Here is a 17502-nt window from a genome sequence, read left to right on the forward strand (position 1 = left end):
TATAATGTTAAAATCGCCTCCGCAGCAGAGCAAGCAACATAATCTTCCACTGCGATTACGAGGACTGACGGCACAGCATAAAACAACACATTACTATAGCAACGACAGTAGCTGTAATTTAGTGAAAAATCGTAGCTCATAATCTCGTTTGTAATTTCTTGTAGTAGTGAATTTAAAATTACCTACCCCAGTGAAGTCGACGAAAAACGTTGTATGCAATTCATGTATAAATCGGCGGTTATTGGTTCGTTCGAATTTCTCATCTCACTTACCAATAAAACGCCTCATTTATACACTCATTGCATAAATAACTATCGAGCTGCTACTAATTGATAACTGGATATCTTTTTGTTTTAGAAAATTCCATGGCATCGCAGATTATTGAAAAAGATGCGGGTTTTATTCTTAGACCATATAGTACATGGACTGCTATTAGCCCTATGCTTTCAATACAAAATGGGTGGTCACGGACAGAGGGCACCATAGTTGTACGTGGGTATACCTATGTGAATCTCAGGGTAAACTAAAGTCGTGTAAACACCACTCGGATCGCCTAAAGAGTAGCTTTTATAGTAACCGCGTAGTACGGGAAGTTTTAAATACTCCTGATTACCTTCTATACGTCCACAAATAAGGATAGGTTGACAGTCTCAAATCGTGTCTACTCGGACAACTTCGAACAGATTCGTTTACCCTGAAACTCACATACCCAGGCGATGTCCTTGACCATCCATGTACTATTATGGTCTAACTAAGGTAAGCCCCACTAAATGGTCCGGCATACTTATTTTTCTGCTCATGAAATATTAAATTTATAGGTAATCAAAATTTCAAACTGCCCCGCTTCTCCCCAGCCAAATCTGCATTTCTGTGTTTGGGTATTATTGGAGAAGTAGGTCATTGGACAAGTTTTCAGCGTGCCTCAAATACCTACCCAACACAAATGACTGTGGCAGTACCTAACAACTAACAAATTATCAACCAAATGTGTCAACAACGAAAAAACAAACACAGAACACTGTACAACATAAATCAAGAAGTAAACAAACACGTGATGCGTCGGCCGTCGGATGAGATGGGGACACACTACGTGTGAGCAAATGAGAACAGATTTTAGAACACTTTTTCTGTCTGTAGGTACAAAGATTTACATATTATAAAAGGGAATTGGGATTTACACATTTCATCAATTATTAAAGTCAATGACCATAAGTAGCATAACTAACTTTTTCCCAAAATCAATTTTTACAGTGATATATATTGTATAAATATCACAAATATAGGAATCGTATATTATTTTTCAAATATTTAGTAAACATTGTTTTTAGGAAGGAGGTAAATATTTAACCAACATATAATATTGAATACATATGTAATACTATTTCATCTTGCAATTGAGAACAAATAGTTCAGTAAATTGTATTGGTATGCGGTTTTAATAAAACATTCATTTACACGATTTGTCTTCGTCGATTAAATTAATTTTCATACATCACTTAGGTGAATGTTACATCTCGACTCTTCCTTGGTTTTGCTAGTGAGAACTAAAAATAATATCTAAGCAACTCAACCGATTGATAATACTGTTATTTGTAGTTTGCAAACGTAGACGTATCAGACAACCGACGACTACCATTTGTACATGTATTTGAGTGCAAGGACAGTCCTGCAACTGTAGTGTAGCCCTGACAACAAACACTACACACATAGGGCTTTTGACCCATATGGGATCGCGTATGAACAGTTAGCTGAGAATTGTTTGTGAATCCCTTTCCACATATTTCACAACGGTACGGCCTTTCTCCAGTATGAATCCGTACATGAATCTTCATTACATCTGCACTTGTAAACCTTTTAGGACACACTGAACAAGCGTAAGGTCTTTCACCTGTATGAGTCCTCATATGTTTTGCCAGTTTATTTGCTACGTAAAATCCTTTATTGCATACGTTGCAAACATGTGATTTAATACCGGAATGAGTTTTCATATGAGCAGCTAAGTTTCCAGCCGTCGAATATCCCTTACCGCATGTACTACACTGTAAAGTCTCGCCGGTATGAGAACGCATGTGTTCTATCAGTTGACTATTTTGCGAGTACTTTTTACCACATATACTGCAAAGGTGGGGCTTATTGCCTGTATGTGTCATCATATGTATTGTATGAGCAACTTTTTGGGTGAACCTTTTGCTGCACACATCACAAGCGAAGGGTCTTTCACCAGTATGCAGCCTTCGATGATTTATTAACTGACCATTTGTAGTAAATGCTTTTGGGCAAACATCGCACATATATGGCTTCTCTCCTGCAAGAAATTCTACAGTAATCAATGCGCACATCGCGGCGAAATTGGTTTGATCCATTTCGAATATTTAAAAAATTTCACTATTTAGTATCTTTTTATATGTTTGATTAATCATTTTTGAAGTTTGTTTTTGTCTCGTTTCAAAACTAGTCAATGGCCCGTATGAATAAAAGTAAGCAAATGCTTATACTTGCAAAGTTCAAAGTAAATACTCGTCAGTGCTCCTTCGCACTAGGCGACTTAGCAGCGCTGCTAAGCAGAAGGACAGGACGCAGTGCAGCGCTGCTAAACAAATCAGTATAAAGGGGCACTTAACGAGTATTTACTTTGATTTTTGCAAGTATAAGCATTTGCTTACTTTTATTCATACGGGCCTTTGACCAAATTCACGCAATCGCGTTCATTTTGGCAGGCGTTTGTCTGGCGATAAATTCTGAAAAATTATCATGTATATAAGTTTGTGTGTATTTCACGTGGCGTCGGGTCAACTTCTCAATTATCGGATCCACTGGGAAGAAGGTTATTGTTATTACTATCAGAATGATTTAAAAAAAAATCCGTTAGGGTTGGTGTTTCTCAGGTTACATCTATACGATAACAACATGCAAATCTAAAACAATAATTTTCAAAAATCGATTGGCCCAGTAATAGAAGGAATAAAAAGGCATGGAAATTTGTAAATGTAATTATAGGTACAATGTATAATGGTTTGGCTGAAATTCCACCCACTTAACAATAAAAACAAAAATAAAATAAATAAAAAGAAAATAGATAACATATTGCTTATCGTTTTATCACCTTACCTACAAAATTTGCACAACGTGTTAGTGTACAACATGGATAATAATCTTAAGCACACCTCACGTGAGTGTAACAGATGACCATTTTGCTACTTGTCTCATTTGTTCATCAAAAAGATATATGGAAAACATTATAATACATATAAAATCTGGTGCAATATCCAAATTGTACATATAAAGGTAACGATTAATCATTAAATTGTGTTTGACATTTCAGTGTGTTCTGTCCCTCGTCGCGTTTTTCTCCTTTCGGGATAAAAAGTGTCACTTTAGTCCCTTAAATGGAAGACAAAATACATTGGTTTAGTCCACGGAGTACAAAAAGTAATATTCGTTGTACTTCAGTACCAATTCAAGCGTATTTATGATCACAATTGAGCGGCATAATCATCTTTCCGTAGTTAAGTTCTATTGACTTTAAACACGCCAAAATATGTCTACATAGAACGGAATGTTTAGGCATAACAGAGGCGAAGGTCACAGTGCCACCGGTAGTCCTGGATATCCTTCTTATCTGGCCATTCTGCTATTAACCGCTGTTACAGCTCGAGTATACTCGGGTTTGGAGCTTTTTGTCAAGAGCTAACCTGAGTTAAGCCGGTTGATTTATAGTTTCACGTTACTTTTAGTGTTGGCTTGAATTGAGACATTTAAAGTAATGCTATTTATGCATATGCCCGAATTAACTTGTATACTTGTTTTCAAGAGGCTCGCGCGTTTGTTCTAAATGAGTCAGTCATCTGGGCTACTCAGTACCTAGCGAATTCAATTTGGGCCAGCACTAAAGGTAACGTGAAACTATAAAGCAAAGGAGAATTTCTGTTCAGTGATGGTCGAGATTGTAGTAGACATGCTGAAACTCAACGAAAGGAAAGTTTGATACCTAGCGCTATAAAATGTTACATTAATTTATGTCAAATAGAAATAATTTATTGACTGACATGCTAATTTACTTCCTCCATTTATGTTGGCGATTGGAGTGGGCACGAGCCCCTATGCCCTTTAGAACCAGCCGCCACTGCCACCATCTGTTAGAAGTTAACAGATTTACTGAGAGCATAGTCGAATCTCTCCTCTGTGCTGGGGAAAAGTTTTGTGCCGTGTTAATAAGTAAAGGAAAGAGCTAGCTAGGTTTTTATTATGGTGTTTTGTGTATGGTCTTTCTGGCAGATGGATCAGTGCACACAGCAATATCTCAAACTGGAGATCTGTAAATAACCAAAATCGTTTATGACTGATTGACAATATTGACGGACCGATATTAATTTGTTAATTTGTCACCACTTATGTTGATGATGTAATTTTTTTGTCTCTATCGTTTTAAGTGCAATGAAGAGAGAATCACATGTATGACATCATTTTCGGCACCCGTGAAACAATAAGTATATCATTTAAGTATAGGTGGCAAATGTTTTTTAATATATCAATTAAAGTATGGGAGTAGAAAAATTAATTTTTCTTCCACCCCTTCATAGGTAGGATTTGCAATGCCTGAAGTAAATTAAAAAAATTACTTTTATGAAAACATACAAAGTTAGGTACAGTTTCTCTTATGTAAGGACAGTATAAACATTTTGGAGAGCCAAGTTCAAAAGTTTATGATCTAGCGGGAATCACTCTTGGGAAGAATAATCAGACATACAATAATTATTATGGGTAGGTACTTAAGATTGTTGACTTTGAAATGATAAACTTGTACAGCTCATACAGTTAATCTAGTGATTTTAATATAACTGGTAAAATAAGGCAAGGGTTTTTAAATAAATGGTAAATAATGCAAATGTTGGGCAATAGTGAGGAAATGTTCTGCAAATGCTTGTGCAAATGTATGGCACATTTCCTGAAAATTTAGCTAATTTTACCTGTGTACATAAGTCTGTGCAGTAGCAACCGTTAATAGCTACACAAACAACATCAATCTTTCAGAATTTATCACTAAACAAAACAATCCCATGCTAAATTAGGCAAGGTTACTGTGAAATAGAGATATTACGAAGGTTCGACTCTGATTCCGAAAGCTCGGAACTACTGATAAATTTTAATTAAAAGTTATATAGGAGGTTAATGAACAGCGGCGGCATGACCAAAATCAGTGCGTTTACGTACAAACAAGTTTATACTTGCCGCCAATAACCCAAATTTAAAAACTCCGCTTTCGAATTCGGTTCTAATATACCTAACCACTTTCATAACATCGCTACTGTGAAGCTAACCATACCCAGTTTTTTAGGATAATTTCAAGAAACGTAAAAAATGGTTAGATGAACGCTAAACAATGTCTTACAGTATCTATACCTGTTTCAAAATGGGTTGAGCCAATTTCACAGACAGTACTTTTTCAAAGTCACCTGTGTGAGTCTTCATGTGATACGAATGCGCATTGCTTTGCGCAAATTTCTTCCCACAAATGTGACAAGCATATGGCTTATCACCAGTGTGTAGACGCATATGAGATTTCAAATTGCCCGAGTTGCAGTAGCTCTTTCCACAGACGTTACATACGAAAGATTTACCAGAATGTTTCTTCATATGCACGGACAACTGATTTTCTTGCCCAAATTCCTTTTTGCACACTCCACACTGATGAGGCTTTTCAATTGTATCCGAATGAGTTCGCATATGACAAGCGTGTGCTCTACCTTGTGTGAAGCACTTTCCACAAATGTTACATGCATATGGTTTAATGCCAGTATGAGTGCCCATATGAGCCGCTAAGTTACTAGCCTTTAAATAAGATTTGTTGCAGACATTACACACCAAATGCTCTTCGGATATTTTCTCAATTTCGTCCTCATGAACAACTTTTTCCGTATGCTCATTCAGCATGTGTTCAACTAGTTTGTTGTTGTCCCGATACTGACAATCGCATACTGTACAGACGTGCCCAGTATCTTTAGTTTTCTTTGACGAATTATGAAGTTTTGTATGTTCCACAAGTTGCTCAGACGAATTAAAAACATCAGAACACAATTTACATTGATAATCCCTATGCGTTTTCTTATGATTACGGAGTTCATTAGCTTTACTAAAAACTTTCTTACACTCAAGACATTCGTACTTAACATCTGCTTCGGCTGCTTTGGGGCAAGGTGCAGTATACAAATCTGAGCTTGGTTCGGGAAATGAAGGCTCAAAATCTGAGTTCGTAATGGTCTGTGGAGTTAAATACCGTCGTAGTGTCATATCTGATTCTTCACATTGAAGTTTTAAAAGATAGGCGTTTTCTATTTGTTGCGAGCAGTTTAAACACACTGAGTGAGGAAGACCATCACCGTAGCTAACCTAACAAACAATCATTCCGTAATTTGCTCTACGACATCGCAATTTTAAGTGTACCTGAAGGTTCGTAAAGGTCATAATTTTTGAAGCCAAAAAAATTGAGTTGCTAGGCGAATTTGAATTAAATAATGATATAAAATTACTTTCTAGTGTATTCATGCAAACACGGCAAAGTTTATTAAAATTTACACCTGAAAAGGTGCCAAAATCGTTCATTTTTGGGTTATGTTTAGAAACAAATGACGAAAAAGCTGTGTTTTGACGTTGAGATAAAACGCCTATCTCCGTACAATCTGCGCATGCGAAAGAAACATCAAGGTTCAAAGTTGCAATTTGTTATTAATAAAAATGTAGGTTAGGTTATTGTTTTCATCACAAGTTATTATAACGAATAAACATTTTCGTAATGTACATTTAAACTCGCAGACTTTTGAGGTTGTTATACCGAGAGCCATGTTTCGCTGCAGCAGTATAAAATCCGAAAAGGACAGTATAAGCCCCACGTTCACAAATCGTAACCCAAGACATTTCAAATACCTACGAATCGCTCATAAACTGAACGGCTACTAGGGTGATAAAACTGGAACGCTCCTACTGGCATAAGTATACAAATTTGCTCTCCTACCGCCTCCAATAAGACAGTCCGATTGTAGAACAACCGACACAAACAGGCTGTCAAGTAACTGCATTGTCGGGCCCGAGCCTACCCTAGGGATTGCTCCCTCCGTTGTTAGGGCCAGGATTAAAGATTGGTTGACCAGTCAATTCCAGGCTCAGTGGCAACAAGTAACCGGACTCCGACAGTCCAAGGCCTTTCTAACAGGGCCCGTTGGCAAATCAGGGTCTTCTAAGCTTCTAAAACTGAATAGAAGCCAGCTTAGGAAGATCACTGGTGTCCTTACGGGACACTGGATGGTCAACTATCACCTGCATAACATTGGGCTCGCGGAGGAGTCAACGTGCAGGTTCTGTGGCGAGGCAGATGAAACTACCGAGCATGTGGTCTGTCACTGTGACGCTTTGATCAGGGACAGATATCAACTCCTTGGAGACAGATACCTGGAACCGAGGAGGGTGAAGCAACTTAAGCTAAACAGGGTCCTATCCTTCATTGAGAGGAACGGGCTCTGAACTCAGTTGCGAAGAAAGGGGGTAGGCACAATGGGCCTCTGGTGTGCCTAAGTGCTGCCCGGTCGGGGTCCCCTGCGAATAGAATAGAATAGAACTGCATTGTTAGTGCACCACATCAACGGACCAACACTCACCGGTGAGTATAACTGTACTGTAAGAACCATATTTTAGGGTAGTCCTTAATAACGAAAAAGTAAAATATCAACGCAACCCCTATTTGATAAATGTGGCAAGCTCGCTGGTCAAGTATGTGTGATTCTGCACATACGGGTGCAAGGGTCTTAAGTAGGGCGCGGATTTTTAGGTGCTAAAAACTTCCAAAATATTTATTTTTTATGTGCTTTAAAAACATTAAAATATTCACTAAAAACTTAAAATTATTTTGACAATTTTCGCAAAAAAAATGGAGAGAAGACGTCTTTTATTCACCAATAGTAGCTGAACATTACTTACCAGGAGTTTCTTTAGCATTGCAATGTACAACAAAAGGCATCTCCAAATTATCGATCGCAAGTGATTGTCGATTGTCTCTGAATAATAATTTGTACTGCGAGAAACACTGTTTCACGTCTCTGGAAGTAGCTAGGTCTTGCGTATTTTAAGAGAGGGTTCATGGAATGTCAATCAAGTTATAGACTAGAAACCAATTTCGAAAGAAAATTCAAAGGGCTGTAACTTTTGATCTAGTAGCCCAATCTTGGAACTGTTTGAAATTATGGATTCTACAGGCCGCATTCTAAAAGAAAAATGTTTTCCCAGGACGATCTGAGACATTTCTTTTTTCTGGGCAAAAGAAAAGGCAGTGTATAACCTTCCATTTTATCGCGAAATGCAGGACACTTTATTACCACCATTATTTTAGTTGGAACTTACACCTCAAAGATGTCGCCACACTAATTTTGAAATGTACTTTATGAAACTAACGTTAGATGTCAGAGCGCTGATTTTAAAAACCATAGATATATGAAGTTTTAACCTCAAATGCATAATGAATGTTTATTTTATAGTCAAAAATTAAACTTTGTTATCATTCCTTTCTCGCTTACAGGTTTAAATTAGGGAACTGGCTACTGGGAGTGACAGGAAAGCCGCAGACTCAACCTTTGCGGAATATGATACTGTTCGCTCTGTGTCGTGCAATCGAAGACATGCAGTATAGTTCTCGATGGATGAGAAACGTTAACATTGAGTTCAGACAACACAAATTGAAAAGGGAAATGCTTTGTAACCAAAACAGGAGGACACCGTGGAGAACTCGCAGAAAACCCATTCTAACGCAATTCGAACTTCTCAAGGTTAAAATCGGAACGATTACATGATTGCAGTAGCTGGCGATGGTGCGAAGCTATTCTTTAAAGAATTGATCCTAGAGTTTATTTGATAGAACTACGGTTATAGAAACGGTAGTAAAATTGGCAGCGAAATAAGGCAAAAGTGTTACGCAGTTTGCAATCACGAAAAAATGTGTTGTTTGTGCGATCTTCGTGTGAAAATTGTTGTAAAACGGTTCAGTTTAATGTACCTGTTATTGAAATTGTTCTTCCAAGGGCTTTAAATAAACTCCTATGCATAAGAAGTTACGAATTGCATAAATAAATGTTTTCTGTTCATTGAGCATGATGTGTTGCCTACAAACCAGGCTACACAAATATCGAGTGCCCATATTCAAATTAGGGATTTGCTTGAATCTCCCCAATCTGCCGTTTTTATTGAGGGTAAGGAGGGCCTCCACGAACGAATGGCCCAGGGCCCCGAAAAACTTAAAAACGGCACTGCATTTAAGGAATAATAAGTGCAACGTTGCTATTAATCGCATAAATTCAAATAAAATTTTAAAAGAAGGTGCGTACGTGGCGACATCTCAACTAGACTTCTAAAACTATAATTGATAGAAAGTGTATCGATTGCCATGGAGATGGCGCACTAGTACTTATTGTATTTAATCAATCTATTCAAAAACCGGGCCTTTAAACTACAATTGCTCTACAGATCTTGCAAGACTCCGTACATTTTGAACTGCCATTTATTCAGACTTCTCAATCAAGTTATAGACTAGAAACAAATTCAAAGGGCTGTAACTTTTGAACTAGTAGCCCAATCTTGGAACTGTTTGAAATTATGGATTCTACAGGCCACGTTCTATAAGAAAATTTTTTTTCCGGGTCGATCTGAGACAATTTTTTCTTCGGGACTCAAAAAAAGGCAGTGTATAACCTTCCTTTTTGACCAAAAATCGACTACACCAAAATTTCTCGGGAAAACACTTTTTCTTATTAATTTTGGTGCGTAGAATCCAAAACAATTCGTACTTTTTCGATCAGACTTCTCAATCAAAAGTTGTGATTGGCGTTTCTGTAATTGGTATTTACAATTTTCCGAATTAAAGATTATTAATATGTACAATTTTCCCTGCTTATCCTGACTACCGACTGGAGCCACTATATCATGTAGGTAGAAGTAGATATACTACTTCTGTGAGTATTGAAATGTTTATTCATTCTCTAGAATTGCTATTATTTATTATACATTTTTGATATTGATATATTTAAACTTAAAATCCAACACTATGTAATTAATTATATGTATAGGTACAATGCTAATTATGGTAAATTATTACATCCGCAATAATTACAAATATATACAGGATTTCGCTTCTGTAAATTACCAATATTGTATCATCTATAAAAATTGCAGGTTTTGAATTGCGTACTTAAAAAAATAGTTCTACCGATTAAATTGGTGCAGACAGTGTGGTAAGATTTGGTAGAAATTTCAGTTGTCGCTAAAGAAATGGTGATATCAGATTCAGAGACGAGTGTTTTGAAAAGTGATTACATGTGGACCAATATTAGGTGAATGTGGATGCCAATTTTTCTAGTGTGAAATGTCAGGACCCAAAATGTTTCGTGCTGGAACTACATTTTTAAAATTCCAAACTTTGGTTTTCTTTAGTTTTAGGGTACTCTTTGGTTTTATATGTCAGTGTATAATGTAATTAAAATTTGGCATAGGAAAAATTTTATTTGTTTGGAACTCTTAGAATTTCGGAGATACAGCCACCATACTCCTGACTTCACCAAAGTATAGTTTCTCTGGAATAATAGGCACTTAAAACTTGCCGATTAGCACACAATTCAAGCGTAATAATGTACCCGGAATTATTCTTAAATGTACATATACAGGGTGCAAAAACGGTTTACGCGTCATAGGGATTTCAATGGTAATTTCTTTATATTTAAATATTTTCTCCCCTAATTAATTTAGAACAAAGTTGTAAACAGCTTGAAATATTCTGCGTTTACCCATGTCCTCATTTATTATTTTTCAATTAGGAAAACTGGAAAAATTAAATGAAATAGCATTTAGTATTTGCGTAAAAATCGAATTTTTGTTACAAAAGTTACATTAGTGTAGATAATAACTGTATGTAGAATTGAAGCTGCAGTTGCCAAAAATCCTTAAACAGGTACGTTCTGTTAACTTTCTGGCTGCAACGTAATTTTGCCAAATTTGTTTCTTCCTAACTTATTATATGATAGTCATGTGTTTCGGCTAAATCGTCTTTTTTTTCTTCTCATTTATTTTGAATGATTGGCTTATTAAGCAGCAGAGCAAAGAGATGCAAGCTTTTTAGGGGTGGTGATGGTTTCTGTCTTCTGTAAACACAATACTGGCAAACACTGGAACCAATTTGGTTCAAATTTTGCATAGTTGACCTATCTATGTCACATGTAAGAAGCGTATTGACAATAGGTCAAATCCAACCATCCCGTAGAGGTCACACTGCTTTGTTGCTTTTCTACAGCTGCTTTAAAAGCAATTTATATTACATACATCTATAATTATGTACAAATGGTATATTAGACGTACAGATCCATAAGAATAAAAAACAGAACGCTGTTTTTATTAATAAAACTATAATACAACTAAAAGAATCTTTCAAATTATTTAACAAGAATGAATGATAATCTAAAAGTAGTAAAACGTATATACACACGTTAAAACCAATAGTTACTAACTACTCATTGCTGTATAAGTTTCAATTAATATTTATTTAAAAACTAAAATTCTTCAATTGTAAAATTCAATTAAAACGAAATATGACATTGTATTTAAAATTGGAGTCTATGATCTTTGGTTAATTTTGCAAATCAATCTGACATATTTTCTTTTGTTTCGCTCTTGACTAAATAACAAAAACTTAAAAACGATAAAACTACACGCTTAAAAAATAAAAAGTTTAAATATTAATTTTCTGTACTAACAGGCTCTTTTGCGTGATGTATCATCACGTGTTTGTTGTGGTTCGATTTTGTCGTAGACGTTTTTCCACAAACATGACAAGAAAACGGCCTTACACCACTATGAACCCGCATATGATCTTTGAGGTAGTATGACCGATGAAAACTCTTACCACAGACTTGGCACGCAAAAGTTTTAGCCTTTTCGTGCTCTTTGACGTGCCTTTGGCAGTTGTACTTTCTTATAAACTGCGCGCCGCAATGATTGCAAGTGTACGGACGTACGCTTTTATGCGAATTCATGTGTGCTATGAAATCCGTCTCCCTAATAAAAGCGCCTTTGCACAAATCACATTTGTACGGTTTGGCCGCACGTGCGGCGTGTGTCCACTTGTGCAGCTTCAAATTCCACTTGGTGGTAAAATCTTTATTGCAGACAGTACAGGTGAATGGCCTTTGGCCACTGTGGTTACGTATATGCACCTCTAACGATGATTTTAGATAAACCCCCTTACAAATGGGACACTCGACGTTCTCACTACTTCGATCTTCCTCGGGTACGAAACGTTCATTATGAGCGTGACGCATGTGTCTAGTCAAACTCGCCATATGCACAAACTTTTCACTACAGTGCGCGCACGCCTTTGGCTTAGCATCGTGAATCTCCTTGTGCCAAGCCAATTTCTTCTTCGAATGTAAGATTTCGCCACAGTAGCAGATGTAATCTTTAACCTTTCGCTTTATATTCAAATGATGACGGTTGCGATGCTGCACTAAATTCGAGTGTCTCCTGAAAGTCTCTTCGCACATATTGCATTTTATCGGAGCATCGCCTGTGTGGATGTTTTTGTGTTCGTCTAATTTTTGCTTGGTTAAAAATGACTTCTGACAAAATTCGCACGAGTATGGCTTGATGCCCAGATGACGCTTGACGTGCAGTTGTAAATTGGGTCTCCTAAATAAACGTATTCAATTAAAGTTACGCAATTACATTCTGTTTCAATTGTTTCGGAATCTCGGGCACAACTGAACTACCAATCAGTTTTAATTGCATTTGCATCTGATGAACGCATTGCGCAACAATTTTTTTGGAATCACAAAATATACAACAACTAGCTGACCCGGCGGACGTTGTCCTCTTTCTTAGCTATGAATACCTACTCAATTCGAACTGGAATAAATAATAACAGAAAATTGTTGAAAATGTTTGATATTTCCCAATAACCCAATATAATGGGACGTGGACGTTTCATAGAAATACAGAAAATTTGTAAATTCTATACTACCTATGATCGGATGTAGAATCCAAAAATGGCCCTTTGCGCCCAAAAAAGTCAAAAATCGAACATGACCCCGTTCCAACTAAAGATCTTACTAAAAATATTTTTAGAAACATTCCTTCGGTATCTAGAATTTGAAAATATTTTTAAAACTTTTTGACACAGTAGAGGTTTTTTAAACGAGTATTCTTAAACCCGTTTTGCATGTAGTGCAGTAGTTTTTTACATGATGAAGCTTATAGGTTTTTATATATAAACTAAAACATGGATTCTTTGGCATTAACCGTATGTGGAGATGTTCCTACAGTAATCTGCTTATAGTTTGGCTAACAGCTTTGTGAAAAACATTGTAGTTTAGGTCTACCCCAGCCATTTAGAACCCTTTTTTGAAATATTTTCCTAATCTTAAGATGTCTTAACTATTAACACAATTTAATTAAAATGGCATTATTCTAAAACGTATCTCAATACACTTGCAAAAAATTGACAAAACACCGCCTGTCTTGTAGCATTGTAATAATGTAATGTTTCCTTACACGCTTTCCCATTAGCAAAACTGCTAACCGAAATCCAGAAACAATTGTTTACGGAAACAGTATACATGGTGTACCACTACAAATGCTGGTTATCTATATCTTGAAAATGAGACCTTGGAATATTTTGAATATACCTACTTATGTCGATATATAAAATATTTTCAAGTTATTATTTTACTTTTTTTCTATCGGTGACAAAAAAATACAAAATGGCATCCCTACTGAATAACAAAGTTGATGTGATTTACTTGAAACCCACAAATCATAACAATTTTATTTTAGCACCATCAGAAAGCCGAAAAAAAATTACTAATGGCTCGTTAAAATTATTTTTTATCTTTACGCATATTTCTTACTCTTATTTACTTGCTTGTTACTACATTGTCCTGTAAGAGGATTATTTACAATCTGTTGGGCAATAAAATATTATTTTTATTATTACCAACTTCCGGTATAACTGGAAATGCCAGTGTGCCACCAAATTGAAAATATTTTTGATTGATTTCCTCTTATTGATAGTAGTGTTGAATTTATAAAATATTCGTAAAGTCTCCTTTTCAAGATAGGTATAGATAGCTGGCATTGATTGTGGGACACCCTGTATAAACACTGATATCTTACGTACCTATAAAAGTATTTTCCGCATAAATTGCACTCTAAGGGATGAATCCGCAAGTGTTCATTGTATGACGCCTCATTCTTTGCGACTTCACCACACGTATCACACCTGAAAGAGGCTTTTGTTTTCTTTTGGCGAGGTTCACCCAAACCCATCTCAATTCCGAGCGCGGACAGCTTCACGTCTTTTTTGTCGTCCACATCATATTCTGGCAGTCTTTCCGCTTCTACCTGCTCACTAGTTTCAGCAGGTACCGGTTCAGTGCTTAACAAACTAGTGAAAACATTATCGAAATTATTTTCTCTTTTAATCTCTGTAGTTCGTTTTGGTTTAATAATTAATTTTTTAACAGGTTTTTTAGGTTTTAAACCGATCGCATTGTTAGTTGTTTTAGTTTCATCAGCTTTTTTGCTGTGAACTTCAGTTTGGTGAACGCGGCGCTCCTTAGGGCATTTAAATCCTAGTCCGCATATTGGGCACTTAAAGTTCAAAGGGGGATCCGTGACGCTGACAATGGTGGGAGTATCATCCGTTTCACCCTTATAAAGCATGTGGGGCGGTGCACGACTTTGCAGCGGAGGTACTTCTGCATCCGACGAATCAGAACCCTCCCAAGTTTCACGTGCTAAAAGATCATACGAGGTGGAAGTTGGGGAATTGCCTTCGTAATGCATTCGGCTCCACGCAATATCGCTGGCCCCTCCATTGCTCTCCTATAAAACACATGCGTTTAGAGCCCATATTGCACTTGCCAAAGATCATACTACACCAAGTAGACCGATTTAAAAAAAATTAATACCTTTGTCTATGACAAAAAGTCTCATGCGTTTTCACAACGTTCTGCATTGGAATTTAGTTTCTATTTCCAACTGATCTTCCTATGTTATGTGGCAAGATAAGGATGTCTATCATAGAGATCTTCGAATCTCCCCATGATAGACGTCCTTATCTTGGATACAGGTGCAATGATTCATTTGATTTTAGCAAAACAACCATGCTTTAAGTAAGAAGCCTTAGAAGCTTTTTTATAAACGATTTAAACATTTTTTTCTCTTCTTGGTGACTTCGAGGACATGTCTGCATTTTCCAAACAATTAGTACAGCTTAGGATAAAAGGTCCCTATGGCCTTATATTCCAGAACTATATGAATGTAATTTACTTTATACTGACTATCCAGTGTAGTATGATCTTTGCAGTCGCCAAAAACTTACCTGACCAGACAACTCTCCCCGTGGAGGCATCGGTTCGTCCGCCCGAATACTTATATTGGTACTTTCGCGCGAAACACTTTCCTCTTGCATATGATCCTCTTCATCTTCATATGCCTCAGAGGGACCGCCATCCATTCCGCCAATATTCATCAAGACTGTCTGTTCCGCCCGATTATTAATGCATTCAAAATCATCAACCTGAGAAATTAATTGGCTACCCATAAAATCATTGCACAGCACCAGTTGCATACCGTCCATGTCAATTACTTGATCGTTCGATTGCAAAATGTTTATCGGATTAGACGAATAATGTAAATTGTTCGCCTCAAAAGAAGGCACGATACTGGAATTTTGTACTTCGGATTCTTCATCAAAACCATTCAAACTTTCCTGCTCGTCGACAATTTCAGTCTCGTTACTCATTTGAGTTATGTGTTGCGTTTGACAGGCTTTATTAAGATCCGTCCGTACCCTGAGATAATCGGAGCCTTCACTAGAGGCGGGTGATCCTACGGGGAATTCTGATGGGTCCAGATCTACCTCTTCTTGTTTAGGATTCTCCATGTTATCTAAGGATTCCTTGTTGAAAGTGGACATCGGAGAGTGGCTTGGAGAGTCCAAGTCGTCAGTTCCTAGTGACATGTTTTCATCGGACAGGTCTTTTTCAATTTTATTTTTTTCCCTACAGTCAGGGAGGGCTTCTTCTGCAGAATTTTCCGATTGTTCATCTTCAGCTTGTTGTAAGTTAGAGTTTGTGTTGTCCGTTTCATTGCAAAGGTCAATAATTTGTGGTTTTCTAAATACGGGCGATGGTATGGAGGTCCCCGCCGACATTATCACCTGCTGCTGTTGGTGGTACATATAAGGTTGGCACATGACTTGCGGATTAAAGACGGCAGGAATCGTAATATATTGTTGTGCCATAGGGTTTACATTGACGACATTGGAGGGGGGTTGACTTGTGGTGCTCATAAATTGTTGATATATAAACGAGTGATTACCTTGCATCGAGTTGAATCCTGATACAGGTTGACTCCAATTCTGAGGATTAGGTGGTGGGGCATCAGCGCTCGAGCTGGGAATTGCAACTTCCTTATCATCAGCATCACTTCTGGTGTTAGTCAGATTGATGAGTGCCTCGATCACCTTCTGCTTGGGGTGACTTGTCAAATGGGCCTTGAGCGTAATTCCTGGGCGAAGATATAAAGTGCACACTGGGCACACTGTATTTGTATTATCCATCTTTTACAATTTATATTTACTAACTCCACATTGAATGAACTTCTAAGTTGATTAGATTGAAATGTGTAGGTACACTCCTCAGTTTGCTATTGATCTGGAGAGTAAAATCAATGGTTATCAAGTTTTCTGCACATTCTACCATTTTTAAAGCATATGCCATGCTAGTTTTCTACGTGGAATTAAGCAAAATTGAGGAAGATTAAAGTATTTGGGAAGAGTTAGCAAAAATAGAGTTAATGCAAAAATAAATGGCAAATCAAAACAAACTCCAAATTCCGCATTTTTATAGTAAAAGCATCTTAAGAGTGGCTATACATAAAGCACTTGCCTCATGAGATGGACAATTATTATACGAATAATGGATCAGAAGTCATTTTTAACACAAAAATGCCATAAAACGGACAACATTCTTTTCTTAAATCCATACACAGGCTACATACACACTATCACCTCGACTCTCGACCTCTTTCTACTGTCAACTGGCCAGGGGCGTGCTTGAAGATAAAAAAAAAGTGTCCATGCCACAATTCTTGCAACATGTAATGCCCATGTCACATGATCAAACAGTGACAAATTGGTTTGATCAAACTGGACTAGTGACGTCACAATTCAGTTTTGCAAACTGTGCTGCGTGCATACTTCTTACCTCGCTTCTTACAATTACCTCCTTCTAGAGTATCCCAAATGTTCTTTCCCAATTAGCGATTACAACATTTTTATATACTCGCTCATCAGCAACTTTTTGCCTCAATGAATATTGTCTTCCAAGGAACTTGGATTCCAAAGGCAAACCACACAATCAGCTGATAAAACTCAGTAACTTGAACTCAACTACAACGTTGCAATTTTCGAACGTA

The 17502-nt window shown here is 37.0% G+C and overlaps 2 protein-coding genes across 5 annotated transcripts; both read right to left on the reverse strand.

The window, feature by feature from the left end:
• Window positions 1-1417: 1417 nt before the first annotated feature.
• LOC116162706 (gastrula zinc finger protein XlCGF57.1-like) lies at window positions 1418-6648 on the reverse strand. 4 transcript variants are annotated; one of them, XM_031476380.1, is made up of 4 exons: window positions 6442-6648; window positions 5454-6387; window positions 1889-2305; window positions 1418-1837 (listed from the first exon to the last, which is right to left on the reverse strand). In XM_031476380.1, the coding sequence occupies exons 1-4, from the start codon at window positions 6598-6600 to the stop codon at window positions 1587-1589; spliced, it is 1761 nt and encodes a 586-aa protein (XP_031332240.1). In that variant the 5' UTR covers window positions 6601-6648; the 3' UTR covers window positions 1418-1586. The 4 variants fall into 4 exon arrangements, with proteins under 4 accessions (XP_031332240.1, XP_031332239.1, XP_031332241.1 ...); XM_031476379.1 differs by having other exon boundaries at window positions 1418-2305; XM_031476381.1 differs by lacking the exon at window positions 1418-1837 and having other exon boundaries at window positions 2111-2305; window positions 5401-6387.
• Window positions 6649-11398: 4750 nt separating this feature from the next.
• On the reverse strand, window positions 11399-17428 carry LOC116162703 (zinc finger protein 574-like). Its single transcript, XM_031476375.1, has 4 exons — window positions 16974-17428; window positions 15404-16739; window positions 14198-14904; window positions 11399-12711 (listed from the first exon to the last, which is right to left on the reverse strand). The coding sequence occupies exons 2-4, from the start codon at window positions 16643-16645 to the stop codon at window positions 11763-11765; spliced, it is 2898 nt and encodes a 965-aa protein (XP_031332235.1). The 5' UTR covers window positions 16646-16739; window positions 16974-17428; the 3' UTR covers window positions 11399-11762.
• Between the last annotated feature and the right edge of the window lie 74 nt (window positions 17429-17502).

This window comes from Photinus pyralis, unplaced genomic scaffold, assembly GCF_008802855.1.
Source record: "Photinus pyralis isolate 1611_PpyrPB1 unplaced genomic scaffold, Ppyr1.3 Ppyr1.4_LG2, whole genome shotgun sequence".
Classification (NCBI taxonomy): Eukaryota; Metazoa; Arthropoda; class Insecta; order Coleoptera; family Lampyridae; genus Photinus; species Photinus pyralis.